The sequence below is a fragment of the Zootoca vivipara genome, chromosome 9, assembly GCF_965207765.1.
Source record: "Zootoca vivipara chromosome 9, rZooViv2.hap1.1, whole genome shotgun sequence".
NCBI classification, from domain to species: domain Eukaryota; kingdom Metazoa; phylum Chordata; class Lepidosauria; order Squamata; family Lacertidae; genus Zootoca; species Zootoca vivipara.
This window is the reverse complement of record NC_142592.1, coordinates 39,132,522-39,152,489: the sequence shown is the minus strand read 5'-3', so window position 1 is coordinate 39,152,489 and position 19,968 is coordinate 39,132,522. Positions and strand designations below refer to the sequence as shown.

At 40.2% G+C, this 19,968-nt stretch overlaps 1 protein-coding gene across 8 annotated transcripts in view; it reads right to left on the bottom strand.

The window, feature by feature from the left end:
• Positions 1-350: 350 nt before the first annotated feature.
• Positions 351-19,968, bottom strand: part of CNOT4 (CCR4-NOT transcription complex subunit 4) — a 63,739-nt gene continuing 44,121 nt past the window's right edge. For 4 of the 8 annotated variants that reach the window (XM_035128348.3, XM_088651980.1, XM_035128350.3 and 1 more), the window contains 2 exons: positions 2,424-2,636; positions 351-1,725 (listed from right to left, as the gene is read on the bottom strand). In XM_035128348.3, coding sequence (XP_034984239.1) covers positions 1,424-1,725; positions 2,424-2,636 — 515 coding nt within the window. In that variant the 3' untranslated portion in view covers positions 351-1,423. The remainder of the gene's footprint in view (positions 1,726-2,423; positions 2,637-19,968) is intronic. The other 4 variants (XM_035128354.3, XM_088651982.1, XM_088651981.1 and 1 more) reach the window with 1 other exon arrangement.

The window sequence follows — 19,968 nt, the reverse complement described above, 5'->3', positions numbered from 1 at the left end:
ATGCATATGTGCAGTTCTATGTAATAATCAACAGTCAGCAGTGTGCAAAAATTGGGAATATACAGAACAATGGCCACAATCTAGTAAGTATTTTTTGTTCTTGTAAGCCCCCATATGCAATATACACTAAACAATTTTGTAATCCCCTTTGGAAATTCCCCTAAATTAAAAAAAACTCTGGAGACAGCATTGCCAAAAAGCAGGGTGTTAACTGAGTAAAATACAGTAAAGCTGGGCAAGATATGGCACAGAAAAGCTAACGTTGGCACTGGGGCAGAGAGCAACAGTCCAATTGGGCATGAACTGACAAAAATGAGCACAAAATCAAAGAAGGAGAACTCACAAAAAGCTGTCATCAAGTTTTCTGTTTTATTTAAGATTTTAGTTTTAATTCTGAAGAAAGAGGTACATTTCCTTGTTTTTAGTTTTAGAGTCAGGTTATAACCATGTTTAATTTTATCTGTTTCTTTTTTCCTGTCTTTCAATACTGCACAAACGTCCAGAAACTACAAGGTTAAGTAAAAGCTGCAGGCAGAGGTCGTCAAAGGTTGCGCTCCTGATGGTGATCATGTGGCCCCAATGCAGTGCTATCCCAGAGTGCCTTAATCAGGTGATTTTTAAAAAAAGAAAAAAAAGAAAGAGAGACTGACAAGGAGACAGAAAGACTGAAGTAAATATCACTCGTGTTTCAGCTGCTTATAATTATATCATGTATATGCTAGGTATTAAATCTGTGAATATTTTTAAAACATTACGTTTACTTGAAATCTAAAGCCAATTTTTTTTTAAAAAAATAAATCCCTCTGTTAAACCACTTCTTAGGAACAAGGCAACATGTCAGTTTATTTCTACAGGCAAACTGTCCTTCAACCCACTTCATGACAAATCTTACTGACAATACTGTCCCACCCTCCCAAACAGGGGGTGGGGGTGGGGCTATCTCCCTGCATACTGACACACAGAATGCAAAATAAATGCCAGGTCACTGGGTTTTCCCCCTATACCTTGAAACTCTCATTTAAATTAAACTGCTTTTACATTGCTGCATTTGATTCTGAATTTCATATTATTTTTCCCTACTTGACATTTTCTGCTAGGCTAAAGTAATTCCGTGCAAAAGATTGATGAAAATAATATTTTCCTTTTTATGCACTTTTGATTTCTCTCTCTCTCTTTTTCTTCATGTGTTTAAAGAAATTTCATCAGTGTATTTCAAACACTGGCTTAGCAGAATCTTAAAATAAAATTAAAAAAAGATATATGGTTATGACCCTGTGATTGCATTGCATTTGGAGGCTGGTGGGGAAGAGTTTTGATCAGGAACTGGATTCTTCAGAAAGAAAGATGTGGAGGAGGGACCATGGGTGGGTGTAGGAAGTCTGGGTGGGGCAATTCCTGCATTTCTAATGTTTTTGAACTTTTCCTAATGACGATCCAGCGCTGAGCTCTGTAGTAGATCTGTGGGGGTTTTACTGGGGGGTCTGAAAGCTGTCTGAAAGCCTGGGGGAGGAGAGTGAAAACTGGTGGGGTTTGAAGGTGGGGAGTAAGGATTCCAACTGGCTCTGTGCAGAGGAATCTGTGTGCTGAAGGGGTTACTGTGGGGGGTCTGTGTCGGGGCAGCACTGGGGCCATCCATCTCTGTGAGAGCCTGAAGAGATTTTAGCCAGTGTGGTGGATTGTCGTCTTGAAGGGTGTCTAAACTGTTTCCAGCGGAGGCTGGGATACCTAGGAAGAAGAGAAAACATAGGAGGAGAAAGAGGTTAAGTCAGAGCAAGCAAGAACTTCAAATGTGAAGTAGGTCAGCTTAAACCTAACCAATGGCAATGGTAAGAAAACATTATTAGTTTGTACAAAGGACTGTTATAACAGTGTTCCAGACAAAACAGTAGTTGAGTTTTCACAAGAAACATTTGCCCCTTGGAGAACTTTTCACACTTTCTACAACATTCATCCAGAGATTTATTCACAATTTAGCTCTACCAGATACCATATGCTCCTCTACCTTTTTCCAAATCTTGCTTTAGCCTTTAAGAGGGAAACACAAATAGCCTTATAAGAGAGCTTTATAAACAAGTGGAGTATGTTCCTTTTTAATGAAAAAGAGTCCAGTTAATGTATCAGTGCCAAAGGAATTTCATTGCACAGAACTGGCAAGCCATTGGATCACAGGGCAACCTACTGAAGTCTCAAGATGTATTGGGAAGACGCTGAACATGCAACAGATATTGGGATGGAGGGGGCTATTGCCTGGTCTTCCCCCAAAAGATGCTTGGACCTCTAGAAAGTTTGGTGGATGGAAGCTGGAAGAGACCACCGCATAGAGTTGCTTTTTCTTTCTTTCTTCCAAAAAAAGCATCGATTAATTTGTGCCAAATATGCACTTGGTAATTCTCAGTGGAGCTGAATGAGCGAGAAATCGTTACCTGTGATGATTGCGGGGTCCATCCAGCTGCCAGGGCTGTCCCAATTCAGGCTGTCGGTGGTGGCAGTGTTGGATGTTGGTACACTGTGGTTGGCGTTGGAGGGGGAAGTAGCATTGGGCAGTCCACCAAAGTTGATGTTAATGTTCGGTAGAAGTGCCCTTAGCCCGTCCTGCCATTCCTTCATATTTAAACTCTCTACAGAACTGTTGTTGTCTGGGAGATTTATCAACAAAAAAGAAAAAAGAAAATGAAAGATAGAAAATAAAAAGCTGAAGTTAGAAACAGATGCTGTTTTTAGTGAAAGATGGTGGTTCTCTAAGCATTTAATACTGATTGCCTATCAAGAGAATGGGGCAATGATGATAAATCAAGATGAAGCTTGAATGTTGGGCTGCCACAGTACGCACTACTACTTAAGCATGTAATGGAGAAAAACCTACGTCCTTCCCCATGAAAACCAGGGTAGAAACCACAATGGTTAAAACACACTGATTTTCATTACTAGCAAGAAAAAACACAACATCTTCAGATGAAAGTTCCCAATGTCCAATGACAAGATCTCTTTAGATTTACCAAAGAAGTTCTAACAGCTTCCTACTGAAGAAGATGCAGGACAATGCTACAGAATCTGAACAGGGTTAGAGAATTGTGAAAACCTTATACATCACTTGTACTTTGTCAGAGGTGGGTAGAACCTGTTTTAGCACAGAGACTGAAGAAAAAGGAAATCCCTAAGTCTTTTCAGATGAATTCCAACCTGCTCTGAAGTTATGAGCGACACACTGAAGAACCACGCTCAGATACATGACTACTAGCTTCAGTCTCGCTAAGGGAAGAGAAATGACCAGTACTAAATTGTTACTCTACTAATATTAGAAATATTAGGAATATTTGTATGGCATTCTTTGAACTCCACTCAAACACACAACTATAAGACTTCAAGTCTTAGAGAATTCATAACCGGAAGATATTACTAGTTCACATTTACAAAGGACTAGGCAAAGTTTATGGAGAATAGGCCTATCAACAGTTGCTAGTTGTGATAACTAAATGGCACTTTGATGTCCGGTGGCAGTACCCCTCTGAGTATTAGATCCTGGAAGCATAAGATTATTAGATTCAGAGGTAACTAGGTAGACACTGTTAACAGAAGAATGCTTGACTACATGAATCCTAGGACACAGCAGCTTAATCCCATTATAAAAGTATGTTTTAAAAAACTGTTGATCACACACCCAAATTCTACAGATGGTTTTATCAACAAAAAAGTTAAGTTGGACATGACACGTGTATTTAGAAAAACAGAATGTCAAAAAAATTTTGCAAGGAGAAATATGATTACAGTATTTGATTTGTGAATTTCCATACAGAGCCTAAGATAGTCATCTATTGTTCAACCACCACTAATTCCCAATTAATTTGAGCTTTCTTGTTCTGCTGATCTCTGTATGTATGTTATTTCAGTTCCATGTTAAAACACCTACAAGTGACTGAGATGGGTTTCATCTGCTGGTGGAACAGAAGAAGCAACTTGTTGATACCCCTTTGGCCTGAAGGCTCCAGCACAGGCATCCCCAAACTGCGACCCTCCAGATGTTTTGGCCTACAACTCCCATGATCCCTAGCTAACAGGACCAGTGGTTGGGGAAGATGGGAATTGTAGTCCAAAACATCTGGAAGGCCAAACTTTGGGGGTGCCTGTGCTTTTTTGAGGACACAAGCAGCTGAAGAGGAAGTAGGCAACTGAAAGGTCATCTTCCCCTCTTCCACCAGAGGAAATGTCTCCTGAGTGGGACTCTGCTTAGGTAAGTGGGTTTTGCAGGCTGGATCCAAAGTCTGGATCCAAAGTGGAATTTGAAAATAAAATAAACGCTGCAAATGTTTTTCAGTTGTCGTATTTGTTTGGATACTTAAAGTGACAAATCCTCATATTTGGTTAAACAGATTTGGGGGAAAATACAAAGTAAGGATTTATTACTTGACATACTTTCTAGAACTAGTGATCCAGAGTCACATTTCTTCTCTTGTGAATGGCATTTGGACAGAGTATACAGCCTTTCCATAACTGATTAAACATCCTCAAGAATCATTAGACAGATTTCAATCTATATCTGTAAAAAGGTCCACTATTAAGAGCATATACCCAAGCTATGTCTGACAAGAAGATTATCTATATTCCTTTTTAGGGGGGTCTAACTATATACCGATGAGCACATGCTCATGAAGACCTTTCCAGATATACAGCAAGAGCTGATCTGAAATGGGAGTCAAGAGAGAAATGGGAAAAGAGCAAACAAGCAAGAGGAGCAATGTTGATCACTCACCGCCCATTGAAGTTACAACTATTGCAGCCTTCAAATCACAAACCAAGGGTACATAATTGCCCTTCCTCAAGAAGCAAACTTAAAAAAAAAAGACCTGAAGGGTGACAGAGTCAAATCAATTGCAAAATAAGTGAAAATGGCCTGCCATAGGAGGAGCAAAAAATTACTCTGTGGACAGTAATTTGTTTAAATGGGGACAATATTTAACCAAGAAGTTACCCTGGAGGCTGTTCAAGTCATGGAAAAGAAGAAGTGGACTACCAAGCACTGAAAGACAAACAGCACCCATCTCAGAGAGTGAAATAATTTGGGTTGCTCAATATTTGTTGTTAGTAAACCAATGAAAGCTATTTTAGCTTAGTATCAGTGTGTAAGAGTAAGCACAAAAATTGTGACCTCTCAGATATCACTGCGCAGGAACTGTTGTGTGAAACAGGTGGTCTACACTACCTATCACTTCAGGGCTAAACCAAAGCAGTAAGGTCGTCCTCAACTACTGACAAATACTTCTCAGATACTGACAAGTGCTCAAAAAAGCAGTCTCCAGGCTTTGAGAGATGCACTGTGCACTCAACTAGGCATCTGGTATAGATATAATACTCCCAGTTTGCTATCTACCATTAACCAAATGAGGAGTGGGCAGCATAGCTGCCAAGTTTTTCCTTTTCTCGCGAGGAAGCCTATTCAGCATAAGGGAAAATCCCTGTAAAAAAGGGATAACTTGGCAGCTATGGTGGGCAGGCAGGTTCTGTCTCCACTCCTCCATTCTTTCCTTCTGGAGCATGAATTCCCTTTGTCCTTCCCCTGCTGACCTTAACCACGTTAATTCAGCAGAAACATTAATTGCTACACGGGGATATGGTTTCAGGCTCAGAATTTAGCTTACTGAGAACCTTGGCTTCATTGTTTTTACTGCAAAGGTTGGAGCATATGTGAGAAATGACTTGTGAAAGTTCAGAAGTCAAATATAGTATTATGTTTAATTTCTTTATTCTACACCTCTTCACAAAGGAGCCCAGGGTGACAATATTGCTGTATAATATTTCTAGTGAGGTAGAGTGGGGCCTGAGGGCTCTTTGCTGGTCCTGGTCTCTCCTCCATGGTTAGGAGCAGATAAATGATAAGAAACAAAATGAGGTGAAAGGGAAATGCATAATAGAGGTTGTAGAATTCAAAAAGGTTTACCCTAGTTCAGCAACTTTTCTTCTTCTTAAGTATTTAAGACAGGCGTCCCCAAACTCCCTGACCACTGGTCTTGTTAGCTAGGGATGATGGGAGTTGTATTCCCAAAACAGTTGGAGGGCTGAGTTTGGGGGTGCCTGATTTGAGAGTACATATAGCCCTGTGCTCAAGTACTCAACTCTGGGATTGGCTAACTCAGGCACAGTCCTCCTTGAAACCTCAACTACACAAGAGATAGTGTCATCACGGCATCCTTCCCACAAAGACATACATGCAGTTAGAATACAGCTGTCGGTAGGATATTAAGGTTGAGTCCACATATTGTTGAACTCAAACAGGCCAAGTAGTCAGGGATGGTGGGGCTGTCTTCTGTTAACCTGTTCTGTGTAATACTGTACTAAGAAACTGTCATAGGCCATACTGCCTATATGGAATAGCTTTTGTTTATCAGCCAAGTTCAATATTGCAAAAGGCAAAAAATACATAGTGAGGCTTTGGTATTATTCAAATATAATTTTATTAACCTGCACTCTAAGTACTGAACTAAAAAAATATTTAACTGGATTATCTTCGACTTTAAACAATATTGTCCTTAAATATTAAACTCTGCCCCCAGCGTTTGTTCTTCCCCTTCTCCCCGAGGTAAGTAAAGAGAAAGAGGGTATTCAAATTTTAGTAAGAGGGGAGTTATATTCCTTTATAAACCAGAATGGAATCTGAGCCACAATGCAGAATAGGTACTATTTAGGGCAGCTCAACTTTTAAACAGGACAAAGTACTGTCAATGTTGTATTTACCCTTTGAAATGGGTGTGATGTGTGAAATGTGTAATCCACAAATGCATGATGTGATACTGCTTTGTCACTTTTGCAACTGCTAAGCAAAAATGTTTTTTCTAGCAGCATCTCTCTAATTTGTCACTTGTTCAGAAGTCACCCATGTTACAGGAATACTACCGCATGAATTTCAGGCAGATGCGCATCACCAACTTTCAAAAAATGTATCTCCTATAAAGTGATGGATATAAGAAAAGGCAATGGGCTAGATAAAGGAATCCTTGCTAATATGATCGCAGAACAAGTTTACTAATAGAAAGTAGCTGCTGACACACAAAATGGTAGTGTTCTAACATCACAACATCATGGTTTATTGTGACATGAATGAGCCAGAAAAGCTTTGGAAAACAATTACCTTTAACTAGTCATAAATTCCTAATTCATCTGAATCAAGGAATACCAGTTTAACACAAACTATGGTCAGTTGCAAAACCACCCAATTACACATCATGGGTTATGATGCTAGCTTCTTTATACCGGTAGTTACTTTAAATGGGAGAGACAGAGGATAAACACTTTAATGAATGGAATCCATTTTTGCATCAATGAAAACAAAGAAATGAAAAACTGCAAATGTTTCATTTCCTTGAAATGTAAACTCTTGAAAATGAATGAGTACCTGAACTATAATAAGTGAAATCAAAACTTATTATTGAAATATTTTAAAACTAAATGCTTCCCGTGTTTTAACAAACTATTCTTGATCAAGTAGTTAAGAAATTAAGCTGATGCAATTAATTAAATGAAGATTAGCAACAGTGGTTTTTATATTGTTATAAAATTGACATTCTTCAACTGAAGTGTATGGGCCATATTTAACCAAGTCATTCTCAGAGTAGACTAGGCATCCCCAAACTTCGGCCCCCCAGATGTTTGCAACTACAATTCCCATCTTCCCCGAGCACTGGTCCTGTTAGCCAGGGATCATGGGAGTTGTAGGCCAAAACATCTGGAGGGCCGCAGTTTGGGGATGCCTGGAGTAGACTCACTGACATGGATATGATTTCAGTGGGTCTGAGTATGACTTAATCTGATACCATCCTATTTTTAGAATACTTAAATTTCCTTTGACTAATTGTATCTTTAATAAACACCATTCAAACATAATCTGCGCCAATATATTAATATTTCAATATTAATTATCATGCAGCCTCACCTTGTTCATGTTTTCTCATTAGTCTATGCTCAATAAGGCTTACTACAAGTGAGCAGAGCAATCATTACTGAAAGTTAATTATTTTTCAGTGGTCACCCCCTGAACCTGCACATTAAATGGAAATTCTGCTCTTTACCCCCCAAGAAATAAATAAATAAATAGGGCAAACAACCCACTTTTTATTTGAATATACGTAGTAGAAGATGCTAAGTGATATGGCAACATGCAATTCAAGCAATTTTACTTAGAAAGCTTCCCTGTTCCTTCTTCAGCTGTGGTGAATAAAAGGAGAAATAAAAACCTCCTTCTCACAAAGATCCAAATTCTGTGAATTTCCAAGAACTATGGCAGAAATTTATAGGGGAAAGCTAAATATTGCAAAAGAGCATTTTTAACTACAGTCTCAGTTTTCACGTGATCAAAATATTAGTCAAAGCATCTTTTAAAGAAATGTATGCTCCTGGTGAGGCTGTCAGCAGCTTGGAACTGGCACAAAATCCCAATCTTGAAGCATTAATCTAAAGAAACTGATCTTCAACTGGTGTGTCAGAAGCACTACCATTATGCAAATATATGGTAACAAATTAAGTAATGGATCCCAAAATGCATGTTTGAGTTAAAAGTAGATCCTGGGTTTGAAAAGGTTGAAGATAGCTGATCTATACATCTCAAAGGTAGTAATTCTCTGCTTTTCCACCACTAGATGGAGATGAAAACCCAGACATGAGGTGATTACATTATGACATACCGAAATCCAGCAGACTGGAGCCATCTAGTTCAAATAAATTCAAACACAGATTCATAGGAGAATGGACTTTAGTAAACCCCTCTTTAGCATACATTCAGGACATCTGAATACACATCAAACTATCAATCTCTCTCTGCTTCAAAGCTCTTCACTGTCAGACGCTTTATACCGAAGCCAGATGGTGGGACACAGTAATCCTGAAACACAGTAATCCTGAAACACCTAAGACTTACCGGTAATTCTAAGAAACAGCAAATTAGGTGGCTAATCTGTGTTTCAACTGGACATTTCAGACAGCAGATATGAGCTTGCTGAAACAATTGCTCCTCCACACAAAAAAGTCCCTGCACACAAAACTAGGTGCCAGAGAGATGGGCTTTAAGTTAGCCTTCTCCCCGAAAGGCTAGTTTCCTATGCATATGAATTTTCCATGGGGAATCTTACCTCCCCACCCCCACCCCCATTATGCACAATCAGAGGTAATGAAGGACAGACACAGGTTTATCACAATCCATCACCAACATTTATACTCCATCCAAAACCAGCTAAACATATGAAGGGGACCTAGGGGAAGTGGCTATGGTGTCCCCTGGAATGGCCATACCCTTGATGGACTTATTGACAGGGATGTCCAGAGTTGCAGCAAAAGCATCAACAGTAGTGCTGGCTCAGAGAGGAGCACCATGTATGCAGTGTGAAGCTGTTATTTTGCACTTCTCTATGTAGTATTGCTCCAGAGAGCTGCTATATGGGACACAAAACAGACAGCTCATTTGTTCTTTTAAGACTGCTAGGCACCCCACCAGAGCAAGCAAGCAAGCAAGCAAATCTTTAAAGGGTCCCTATACAGCCCAGGTGGGCCATTTAAGCATTCCTCTGCCTCCATTCCACTCAGTGGTGAGAGGAGTTATGAGCAACTGCAGTAAGTCAGGAAGCTGTCTGTTTAATCCCTTCCCAAAGTCCCTGACATAGCATCATCGGGAATCAACACAGTATCAGGTGCATGGGAAAGCAATTAAACTGGCTCCTTTGCTGCAACTGCTCAGAGCTCCTTAGCACCAAAAGGCAAAGGATGAGGGGAATTATGAGTCTGCTTAGTTAAGAACTTTTTCTTGCTGCTTGGTGCAGATAGAAGTAGAGTGACTGCAGAGCACACTGAAGTCTATTTTAATTCCTTACCCATTTTCCTGTTATGGCTTTATTCTGAAGCAATGCTACTTTGAGAGCGCTGGCAGTATAGCCATTGCTCCATCTCCTCAGCAATGCAGTGGCAAAATGGAATATTTTTTCCCAGCCCAGAGCAGCAGTGGACTCAGCTGGGGCGCTTTGGGCTCCAGCATCTGACTGACCATGCCATGTGCTGATGCCAGGCCTGACTTTTATAAAATATTCAAGGCGCTTAACATCTCATCTGCTATCTGAAGTCTATAATTCACCTGCACAGTGTAATGCCAGAGGGAATATAGAAGTCTTTTTTTAAAAAAAATATCATGCTAAAGAGGCTGTGATTTCATGGAAATCCTCACCAATAGGATGCTCAAGCAAGTGGTCTACTTGCAGTAAGTTAGAATGTATGAACCGCTCAATAAGCCTTAACAAACATATTTTAAGATTCAGCTGTGAAGTATTCCTCCAAGTTAAAATGATTATCGTCATCACTTAAAGCATCTATTTTTATCTTGTGAATCACCCTGAGGTCCTTTGATGAAAGACGGTACAGAAATCTAATAAATAATAATAAAATATAATAAAATAAAAATAACCCAAGAACTATTGGAAAGGAGGCATCACAACAGAAGCTGTTACTACTGGTGGAAATTAACACTAGTTAGCAATAACTTATTGAATTCAAACTGACTTTCTGTAAAAATGAAAAGCGTTCTGGTTCATTCACACTCCCTATGCATACTACCTCTGATGGCTCTAGATTTTTTACCACGTAAACTGGCCAGCTGCCAATTTCTGCTGAGGCTAAAATTTTCATTTCACACTCATGGCCAACATTATGCTTCATTTCACACTTCTTGACATGTAACTTTTCCAGTTATTTAACCATAGTCAATTAGTATGAATGGGGTAAGAGATCAAGCTCTCCTTTGTCTCCTACCTTCTGGAGGATGACTGATTCCGACCTTTTATTGCTGCTGAATAAGTATTCCTGAAAAGAGGGGAATGCAGCTCATGATAAGTGATTCTAGAAACAGTTCTTCTGATTCTAGAAACAGTTCTTCTTTTGTTTAGCCATGTTTAAACCATCAGGAACATCATGTGTCCATAGGCTCCTACTCTTTTTTTCTGTTTAAAAACGTCTTTATTCAGAGTTTTAAAATGTACAAATATCAAACACTCACAAAATCTTGAAAAGAAAAATACAAGAAATAAATTCAAATAAATTCAAAAGAAAAAAAGAATATTGCAATCATTCTCTTCTTACAAATCATATACTACAGAATTTCTCACAAAAAATTCCAATCAGACAGACAATTAAAGAAAAACAGAAAGACTAAATAAAAGCAAAAAAAGAAAAACATACAAAAAACAAAACAAAAATTTACTTCCTATTATTTACAACATGCTTCCCTTTATATGTTCATTTTCCCTTGCTATACCTCCTGCTTTGCCTACCTATGTACCTTCCCAGTGTCTATCAATTAATCCTCTCCTCTTATGCTCTCATTCTAAACACATCGCTAGCTTATTTTCTATAATTTTCTATAATTTCTTTTTCCAAATACTGTAGTCTTGTACATATTTCCATTCCTTCATTATTTTTTGCCTTGGTACATTCCTAATTATTGCCGTCAATTTCGCCATCTTCAAATACTCTATCATTTTTTCCTCCCACTCCTGGACCGTTGGTAAAATTTCTCCTTTCCATTTTGATGCAATTAGAATCCTGGGCGCTGCACACGCATAGAGTAAAATATTAATTCTATCCTTTGGTATATTACTTGGGATCATACTTAAGAGAAAGATTTCAGGGCTTTTTTCAAATGCCGAATTTTGGGACAAGATATATGATAAATTGAAAAAGATGCTGAAATATACATAGGCTTCTACTCTTCACTAGTTTTCTCCTCTAGAGATTAAGTTTTACTGAATTTTACAATGCTTGCTGAGTAGTTTAAGTTAAAAACATTCCAAAAACAATTCAAACACTCTCCCACCCAACGATCATGGGGTTGGATGGTGTTTAACATCCAACATGATGTCTTCTCCCTACAGACCAGGGCTGTCTATTCCGCCAAGAACATACCATTATTAGGGGATTTTAACATCCATGCCGACATCATTATTAAACATACCAAGAACACATCATACCATTAAATATGGTACATACCATACTGTACATGGAAACTTCTTTGATAATAAGCAGGTTTTGCATAGCCAGTTATTTTGTAGGACTGAGACTATGAACCAATGAATGGGAAGTGGTCCAAAGGAAAGGAAAATCTAGCATGATGTCCTGTATTCTGCCATGCCCAGGAAGAGCCAGGGGCCGTAGTATAGGACTTGCTTTGCATGCAGAAGTTCAATCCCCAACATCTCAAGGAACTCAGACTGCAGAGCTGAGAAAACACTGCCCTGGAAAGATGTTGCTGCTAATACTGAATGAGATAAACCAGCAGTATAGAGCAAAGTGGTATGCTCACACAGAGAAAAGTGTTTTAGTACTCAGTAGGTTCTGGTTTTTGCATCTGGGAGAGCTTTAAAGTTTTTTTCTGGAATAATTGAATAATTTAAAAATATTTCCCTTCAATATTACTATTTCAATGACAACTAATGCACTGAAAAAAGCTTCAAAGGGGTTTTCAAATACATCAACATAGGAAAAACGGGCAAGGCACTGGCAGTCCAGCACTGGCGGTTTGTGCAATCTTTTAAAACAAAACAAAACAAAACAAATCTTTTCAAAAAGTATCTTAGCAATATAAATCCCCTCAGCAGATATGCAATATGCAGACAAATGACTTTTAATGTAAAGGAGGACATTTGTACTAAATTCTGAAAGCTGCTCCACAAGTTACACTGTAGAAAACGCTTGTTTTCTACTGCTATGTAAGTGTAGCAAGCAGCCATCACCATTTTTGGATAGTTACTCTGCATTTCATGGCTCTCTTTTTGAAGTGTTTTGCCCTTCGATTCTCATGGTAAATGCAGACATTTAATTCTGGGACCTGTTCCCAGGTAGTCTTTGAGCTTTATATTTGGTGAGAACTTCATTAGATAACAAAAGCATTATGACATCTAAAATGATAAAAAAAGACAATTCAATTATGTAAGTTACTCTACAGTGTAACACAGCTAAACATTCCAATACTGCTCACCTGTGTCAACTTTCACTTTAAACTAGGATGACTAAAACACAACATGATGCTGGCTTACAGGAAGATATCCCAATAGCTAAGAGCGTCACAAGAAAAGCTTACATGGCTCCGGAACCAAACTCCTCCATGGTAGTATAGCAACCTGAATGTACTGACATGAGCGACCTTTGAAATGGATGAAACAAAATTAAAAAATTCCTTCCAGCAGCACCTTAAAGACCAACTAAGTTTTATTTATTTATTTTGGTATGAGCTTTCATGTGCATGCACACTTTTTCATGCACACGAAAGCTCATACCAAAATAAAAACTTAGTTGGTCTTTAAGGTGCTGCTGGAAGGAATTTTTTAATTTTGTTTCGACCACATCAGACCAACACGGCTACCTACCCGTAACTTTGAAATGGGGTTTGAGTTTAGTTTAGCAAAAGTGTAAAGTACATGCTCTATATGTAGAAAGCCCCTGTTTTAAGAATTTAAGAAAATTATCTAGATAAAGGGTCTGATTCTGCATGGAATCTTGAACCCCGGCAAGACGTTATTTGAAACCCCTGCCGGCGCAAAAGTAACAGAGACCAGACCAGAGTTCTAATGGAAAGCAAGGCAGCTAGTTAAGCCTGATCTTTATTAAAAGCTTAAGCCTGATCTTTATTAAAAGCTGTTGCAACAGGGTAGTCCCCACACACACGGGGGTGGGGGGTGGAGAGACCCAGAGCCATGCAGGCAAGCCCTTATATAAAGGTAAAGGGGCCCCTGACCATCAGGTCCAGTCGTGTCCAACTCTGGGGTTGCGGCGCTCATCTCGCCCTTATATAGACAATTTAAATTCCCGCCCCAGAGTCCAAGACCACCCCCAGAAACATCATAGATACATCACATCATAGATACATCACAGAAAAGGCGGTCTCCAGCAGAAATATGAGTGCGTTGTTTTGGCAAGTTACCCGCATTATCTGGTTTGACAACTCTTTTGTTATTTGTTGTTTAGTCGTTTAGTCGTGTCCGACTCTTCGTGACCCCATGGACCAGAGCACGCCAGGCACTCCTGTCTTGCACTGCCTCCCGCAGTTTGGTCAAACTCATGTTCGTAGCTTCGAGAACACTGTCCAACCATCTTGTCCTCTGTCGTCCCCTTCTCCTAGTGCCCTCAATCTTTCCCAACATCAGGGTCTTTTCCAAGGATTCTTCTCTTCTCATGAGGTGGCCAAAGTATTGGAGCCTCAGCTTCACGATCTGTCCTTCCAGGGAGCACTCAGGGCTGATTTCCTTAAGAATGGATAGGTTTGATCTTCTTGCAGTCCATGGGACTCTCAAGAGTCTCCTCCAGCACCATAATTCAAAAGCATCAATTCTTCGGCGATCAGCCTTCTTTATGGTCCAACTCTCACTTCCATACATCACTACTGGGAAAACCATAGCTTTAACTATACGGACCTTTGTCGGCAAGGTGATGTCTCTGCTTTTTAAGATGCTGTCTAGGTTTGTCATTGCTTTTCTCCCAAGAAGCAGGCGTCTTTTAATTTCGTGACTGCTGTCACCATCTGCAGTGATCAAGGAGCCCAAGAAAGTAAAATCTCTCACTGCCTCCATTTCTTCCCCTCCTATTTGCCAGGAGGTGATGGGACCAGTGGCCATGATCTTGGTTTTTTTGATGTTGAGCTTCAGACCATATTTTGCGCTCTCCTCTTTCACCCTCATTAAAAGGTTCTTTAATTCCTCCTCGCTTTCTGCCATCAAGGTTGTGTCATCTGCATATCTGAGGTTGTTGATATTTCTTCCAGCAATCTTAATTCCGGTTTGGGATTCATCTAGTCCAGCCTTTCGCATGATGAATTCTGCATATAAGTTAAATAAGCAGGGAGACAATATACAACCTTGTCGTACTCCTTTCCCAATTTTGAACCAATCAGTTGTTCCATATCCAGTTCTAACTGTAGCTTCTTGTCCCACATAGAGATTTCTCAGGAGACAGATGAGGTGATCAGGCACTCCCATTTCTTTAAGAACTTGCCATAGTTTGCTGTGGTCGACACAGTCGAAGGCTTTTGCATAGTCAATGAAGCAGAAGTAGACGTTTTTCTGGAACTCTCTAGCTTTCTCCATAATCCAGCGCATGTTTGCTATTTGGTCTCTGGTTCCTCTGCCCTTTCGAAATCCAGCTTGCACTTCTGGGAGTTCTCGGTCCACATACTGCCTAAGCCTGCCTTGTAGAATTTTAAGCATAACCTTGCTAGCGTGTGAAATGAGCGCAATTGTGCGGTAGTTGCAGCATTCTTTGGCACTGCCCTTCTTTGGAATTGGGATGTAGACTGATCTTCTCCAATCCTCTGGCCATTGCTGAGTTTTCCAAACTTGCTGGCATATTGGGTGTAGCACCTTAACAGCATCATCTTTTAAAATTTTAAACAGTTCAGCTGGAATATCATCACTTCCACTGGCCTTGTTATTAGCAATGCTTTCTAAGGCCCATTTGACTTCACTCTCCAAGATGTCTGGCTCAAGGTCAGCAACCACACTACCTGAGGTGTACGAGACCTCCATATCTTTCTGGTATAATTCCTCTGTGTATTCTTGCCACCTCTTCTTGATGTCTTCTGCTTCTGTTAGGTCCTTACCACTTTTGTCCTTGATTATGGTAATCTTTGTACGAAATGTTCCTTTCATATCTCCAATTTTCTTGAACAGATCTCTGGTTTTCCCCATTCTATTGTTTTCCTCTATTTCTTTGCATTGCTCATTTAAGAAGACCCTCTTGTCTCTCCTTGCTGTTTTTTGGAAATCTGCATTCAGTTTCCTGTATCTTTCCCTATCTCCCTTGCATTTTGCTTGCCTCCTCTCCTCCGCTATTTGTAAGGCCTCGTTGGACAGCCATTTTGCTTTCTTGCATTTCCTTTTCCTTGGGATGGTTTTCATTGCTGCCTCCTGTATAATGTTACGAGCCTCCATCCATAGTTCTTCAGGCACTCTGTCCACCAAATCTAAATCCTTAAACCTGTTCCTCACTTCCACTGTGTATTCATAAGGGATTTGATTCAGATTGTATCTTACTGGCCCAGTGGTTTTTCCTACTTTCTTCAGTTTAAGCTGGAATTTTGCTATAAGAAGCTGATGATCTGAGTTACAGTCAGCTCCAGGTCTTGTTTTTGCTGACTGTATAGAGCTTCTCCATCTTTGGCTGCAGAGAATATAATCAATCTGATTTCGATGCTGTCCATTTGGTGATATCCATGTGTAGAGTCGTCTCTTGTGTTGTTGGAATAGAGTGTTTGTGATGACCAGCTTGTTCTCTTGACAGAACTCTATTAGCCTTTGCCCTGCTTCATTTTGAACTCCAAGGCCAAACTTGCCAGTTGTTCCTTTTATCTCTTGATTCCCTACTTTAGCATTCCAGTCCCCTGTAATGAGAAGAACATCCTTCTTTGGTGTCATTTCTAGAAGGTGTTGTAGGTCTTCATAGAATTGGTCAATTTCACTTTCTTCAGCACCGGTAGTTGGTGCATAAACTTGGATTACTGTGATGTTAAAAGGTCTGCCTTGGATTCGTATCGAGATCATTCTGTCATTTTTGAGATTGCATCCCATTACAGCTTTTGCCACTCTTTTGTTGACTATGAGGGCCACTCCATTTCTGCTACAGGATTCTTGCCCACAGTAGTAGATATGATAGTCATCCGAACTGAATTCGCCCATTCCCTTCCATTTTAGTTCACTGATGCCCAAGATGTCGATATTTATTCTTGTCATCTCATTTTTGACCACATCCAGCTTACCTCCACTCATGGTTCTTACATTCCAGGTTCCTATGCAATATTTTTCTTTACAGCATCGGACTTTCCTTTCGCTTCCAGGCATATCCGCAACTGAGCGTCCTTTCGGCTTTGGCCCAGCCGCTTCATCAGCTCTGAATCTACTTGTACTTGTCCTCCGCTCTTCCTCAGTAGCATGTTGGACGCCTTCCGACCTGAGGGGCTCATCTTCCAGCGTCATAACTTTTATATGCCTGTTGTCTTTGTCCATGGAGTTTTCTTGGCAGGGATACTGGAGTGGCTTGCCAGTTCCTTCTCCAGGTGGATCACGTTTAGTCAAAACTCTCCACTATGACCTGTCCATCTTGGGTGGCCCTGCATGGCATAGCTCATAGCTTCTCTGAGTTATTCAAGCCCCTTCGCCACGACAAGGCATTGATCCATGAAGGGGCTTTTTTTATTATAACTACTAAATTCCTGAATCTAGGTCACAGGTCACAGGCTCACACCCTGTTCATATCTTGAATGTGCCCTTAAGACAGGATTTGTGAGGACAGGATTTTGTGAGGAAAGAGACAATGGGGAGATTTCCCACTTTGACCTTTCAGAGAAATATTGAGGTCAATTCATTCAGGACCTAAACCAGGGGTCCCCAAACTAAGGCCCAGGGGCCGGATGCGGCCCAATCGCCTTCTAAATCCGGCCAGCAGAAGGTCCGAGAATCAGCATCTTTTTACATGAGTAGAATGGGTCCTTTTATTTAAAATGCATCTCTGGGTTATTTGTGGGGCATAGGAATTCGTTCATTTTTTTTAAAAAAAATATAGTCTGGCCCCCCACAAGGTCTGAGGGACAGTGGACCGGCTCCCTGCTGAAAAAGTTTGCTGACCCCTGACCTAAACTGTGGGGTTTCAAACATGTGGTTTTATATATACAGTTATGAACCTTAAAATTCTTCTAACAGCCCCAGATGGGATAATCTAGCTCTCTACCTCAGAATTTGTCAGGCAGCTGGTTAGTGGGACACTCTTCTTTAGCACCCTACAGAGCAGATATACAACCTAGGAGCCCCTTAGAACTAACCTGACCAAAGCTGAATTCAGATGTACATTTCTCTTTCAGTAAGTGATGCACAAAATACTGTTAATTTTCTTAAGACTCACATTTCAGCATCATTTTGAGTAAGATTATCAAATAAGGAAATCTTCCTTACTATATATTTCTCTATGAAACAGAGTCACACAACTGAAACCCAGGAAAATCCCTTAAAAGCCCCTAAGCACCATCAAGACAAAATTAAGATGCCATTTCATATTCATATAGGAAGTGTCTTCACTTTTGAATCATAGAATCATAGGGTTGGAAGAGACCACAAGGGCCATCCAGTCCAACCCCCTGCCAAGCAGGAAACACCATCAAAGCATTCTTGACATATGCCTGTCAAGCCTCTGCTTAAAGACCTCCAAAGAAGGAGACTCCACCACACTCCTTGGTAGCAAATTCCACTGCCAAACAGCTCTTACTGTCAGGAAGAACAGCTCTTACTGTCAGGAAGAACAGCTCTTGAGCTTGAGACAGCAATCATGTCATTGTAATTTTCCTTTGTTAAGACTATCTCCTTATAAATCTTAATACTATCAGCAATGTTGACCTCTAATAATCCTGAAATAGCTATGAACTGCCAACTCATATGGAATTTGGTATTTATACAGCATAAGCAGCAGCAATTAACAAGGTCTGAAAAGATATGCCAGAAAAAGTGCTAAGGTCTAGAATGCAGACATCTTTATATACACACACTTTCCTGGGATTGGGCAATCTGTCCAAAATGCAGCTGTGGCCCATCAACTGCCAATCTCTAGTTTAGGATTTATTATAAGGTAAAAGGTAAAGGGGCCCCTGACCATCAGGTCCAGTCGTGTCCGACTCTGGGGTTGCGGTGCTCATCTCGCTCTATAGGCCGAGGGAGCCGGCGTTTGTCCGCAGACAGCTTCCGGGTCATGTGGCCAGCATGACAAAGCTGCTTCTGGTGAACCAGAGCAGCACACAGAAACGCCGTTTACCTTCCCACCGGAGCGGTCCCTATTTATCTACTTGCACTTTGATGTGCTTTCGAACTGCTAGGTGGGCAGGAGCTGGGACTAAGCAACGGGAGCTCACCCCGTTGCAGGGATTCGAACCGCCGACCTTCTGATCAGCAAGCCCTAGACTCTGTGGATTATCCCACAGCGCCACCTGGGTCCTTAGGATTTATTATACTGAAGTTCAAATGAGTAATTCGAGATATAGCTGTATATGTACAAGACCTGGAAACTATACAGGTTGCTTAATATAAAAAAGCAGCTTAGAGAACAGGAAAAGCAAAGCATCTCACTTTAAAAACCCAAATGCACTGGAGCAGAAATAAATATTTTATCATACCACAGTTTAGTTGCATCATCACAGTTACTCCGTAAACCAATGAACATATCCTTAATATGTCGTTCTGTTTTTATGTTGCGTTTTACATTTATTACGATTCAAAAAGAAAAAGGGAACAGTTTCGGGGGTGATTACGTTCCCTGTAAATTCTAAATTAAGTTTGTGATCCAAGTCAAATATGGACAGGTGTGTGCGTGTGTGTGTGTGTACACACGTATGTATGTACACACACACAACATATGTTGTGTGTTACAAATGCTGTTAGAGCATTTAAAATTTAAGTGTGTTTAGAAACAAGTTACGTGCTTTGGCATGAGAGCAACTGAAATGGGACCTTGGAGAAACACTGAAGAGATCTTACAAATACATCCAAACTTTGCAGAAATGGTGTTTAAGTAAAGCAAGGGGAGTACTTGAAAGGGAAACTTAGAAAGTAAGTTAATTGTGCATGCAGCTCTGGATCATGACCGAAGCCTTCAGGGACATGTAAATAAAGTGGCCTAAATACTACTGTGTGCTTAGTAACAATTATTAAGCCATTATGTAGAGCAGCAGACCACTGCGCTCTGTAAGCAAAGATTGGAATCCAGATTCCGCTTTTCATAAGGTCAGATAAACAGAAAATGGACTATAAGGAGTAGAACCCAGAATTTAGCTTTTGCTTTTTTCCCTATTGGGAGGTAATCAATTCCCATTTTTAGACCAGACATTTGATAGAAATATAGCAGAGTAAAATGAGTGATCTCTCCGTTAACATCTCTATGTGCTGGTAACTAGATTTACTAGCTAGTTCTATTCTAAAGCTC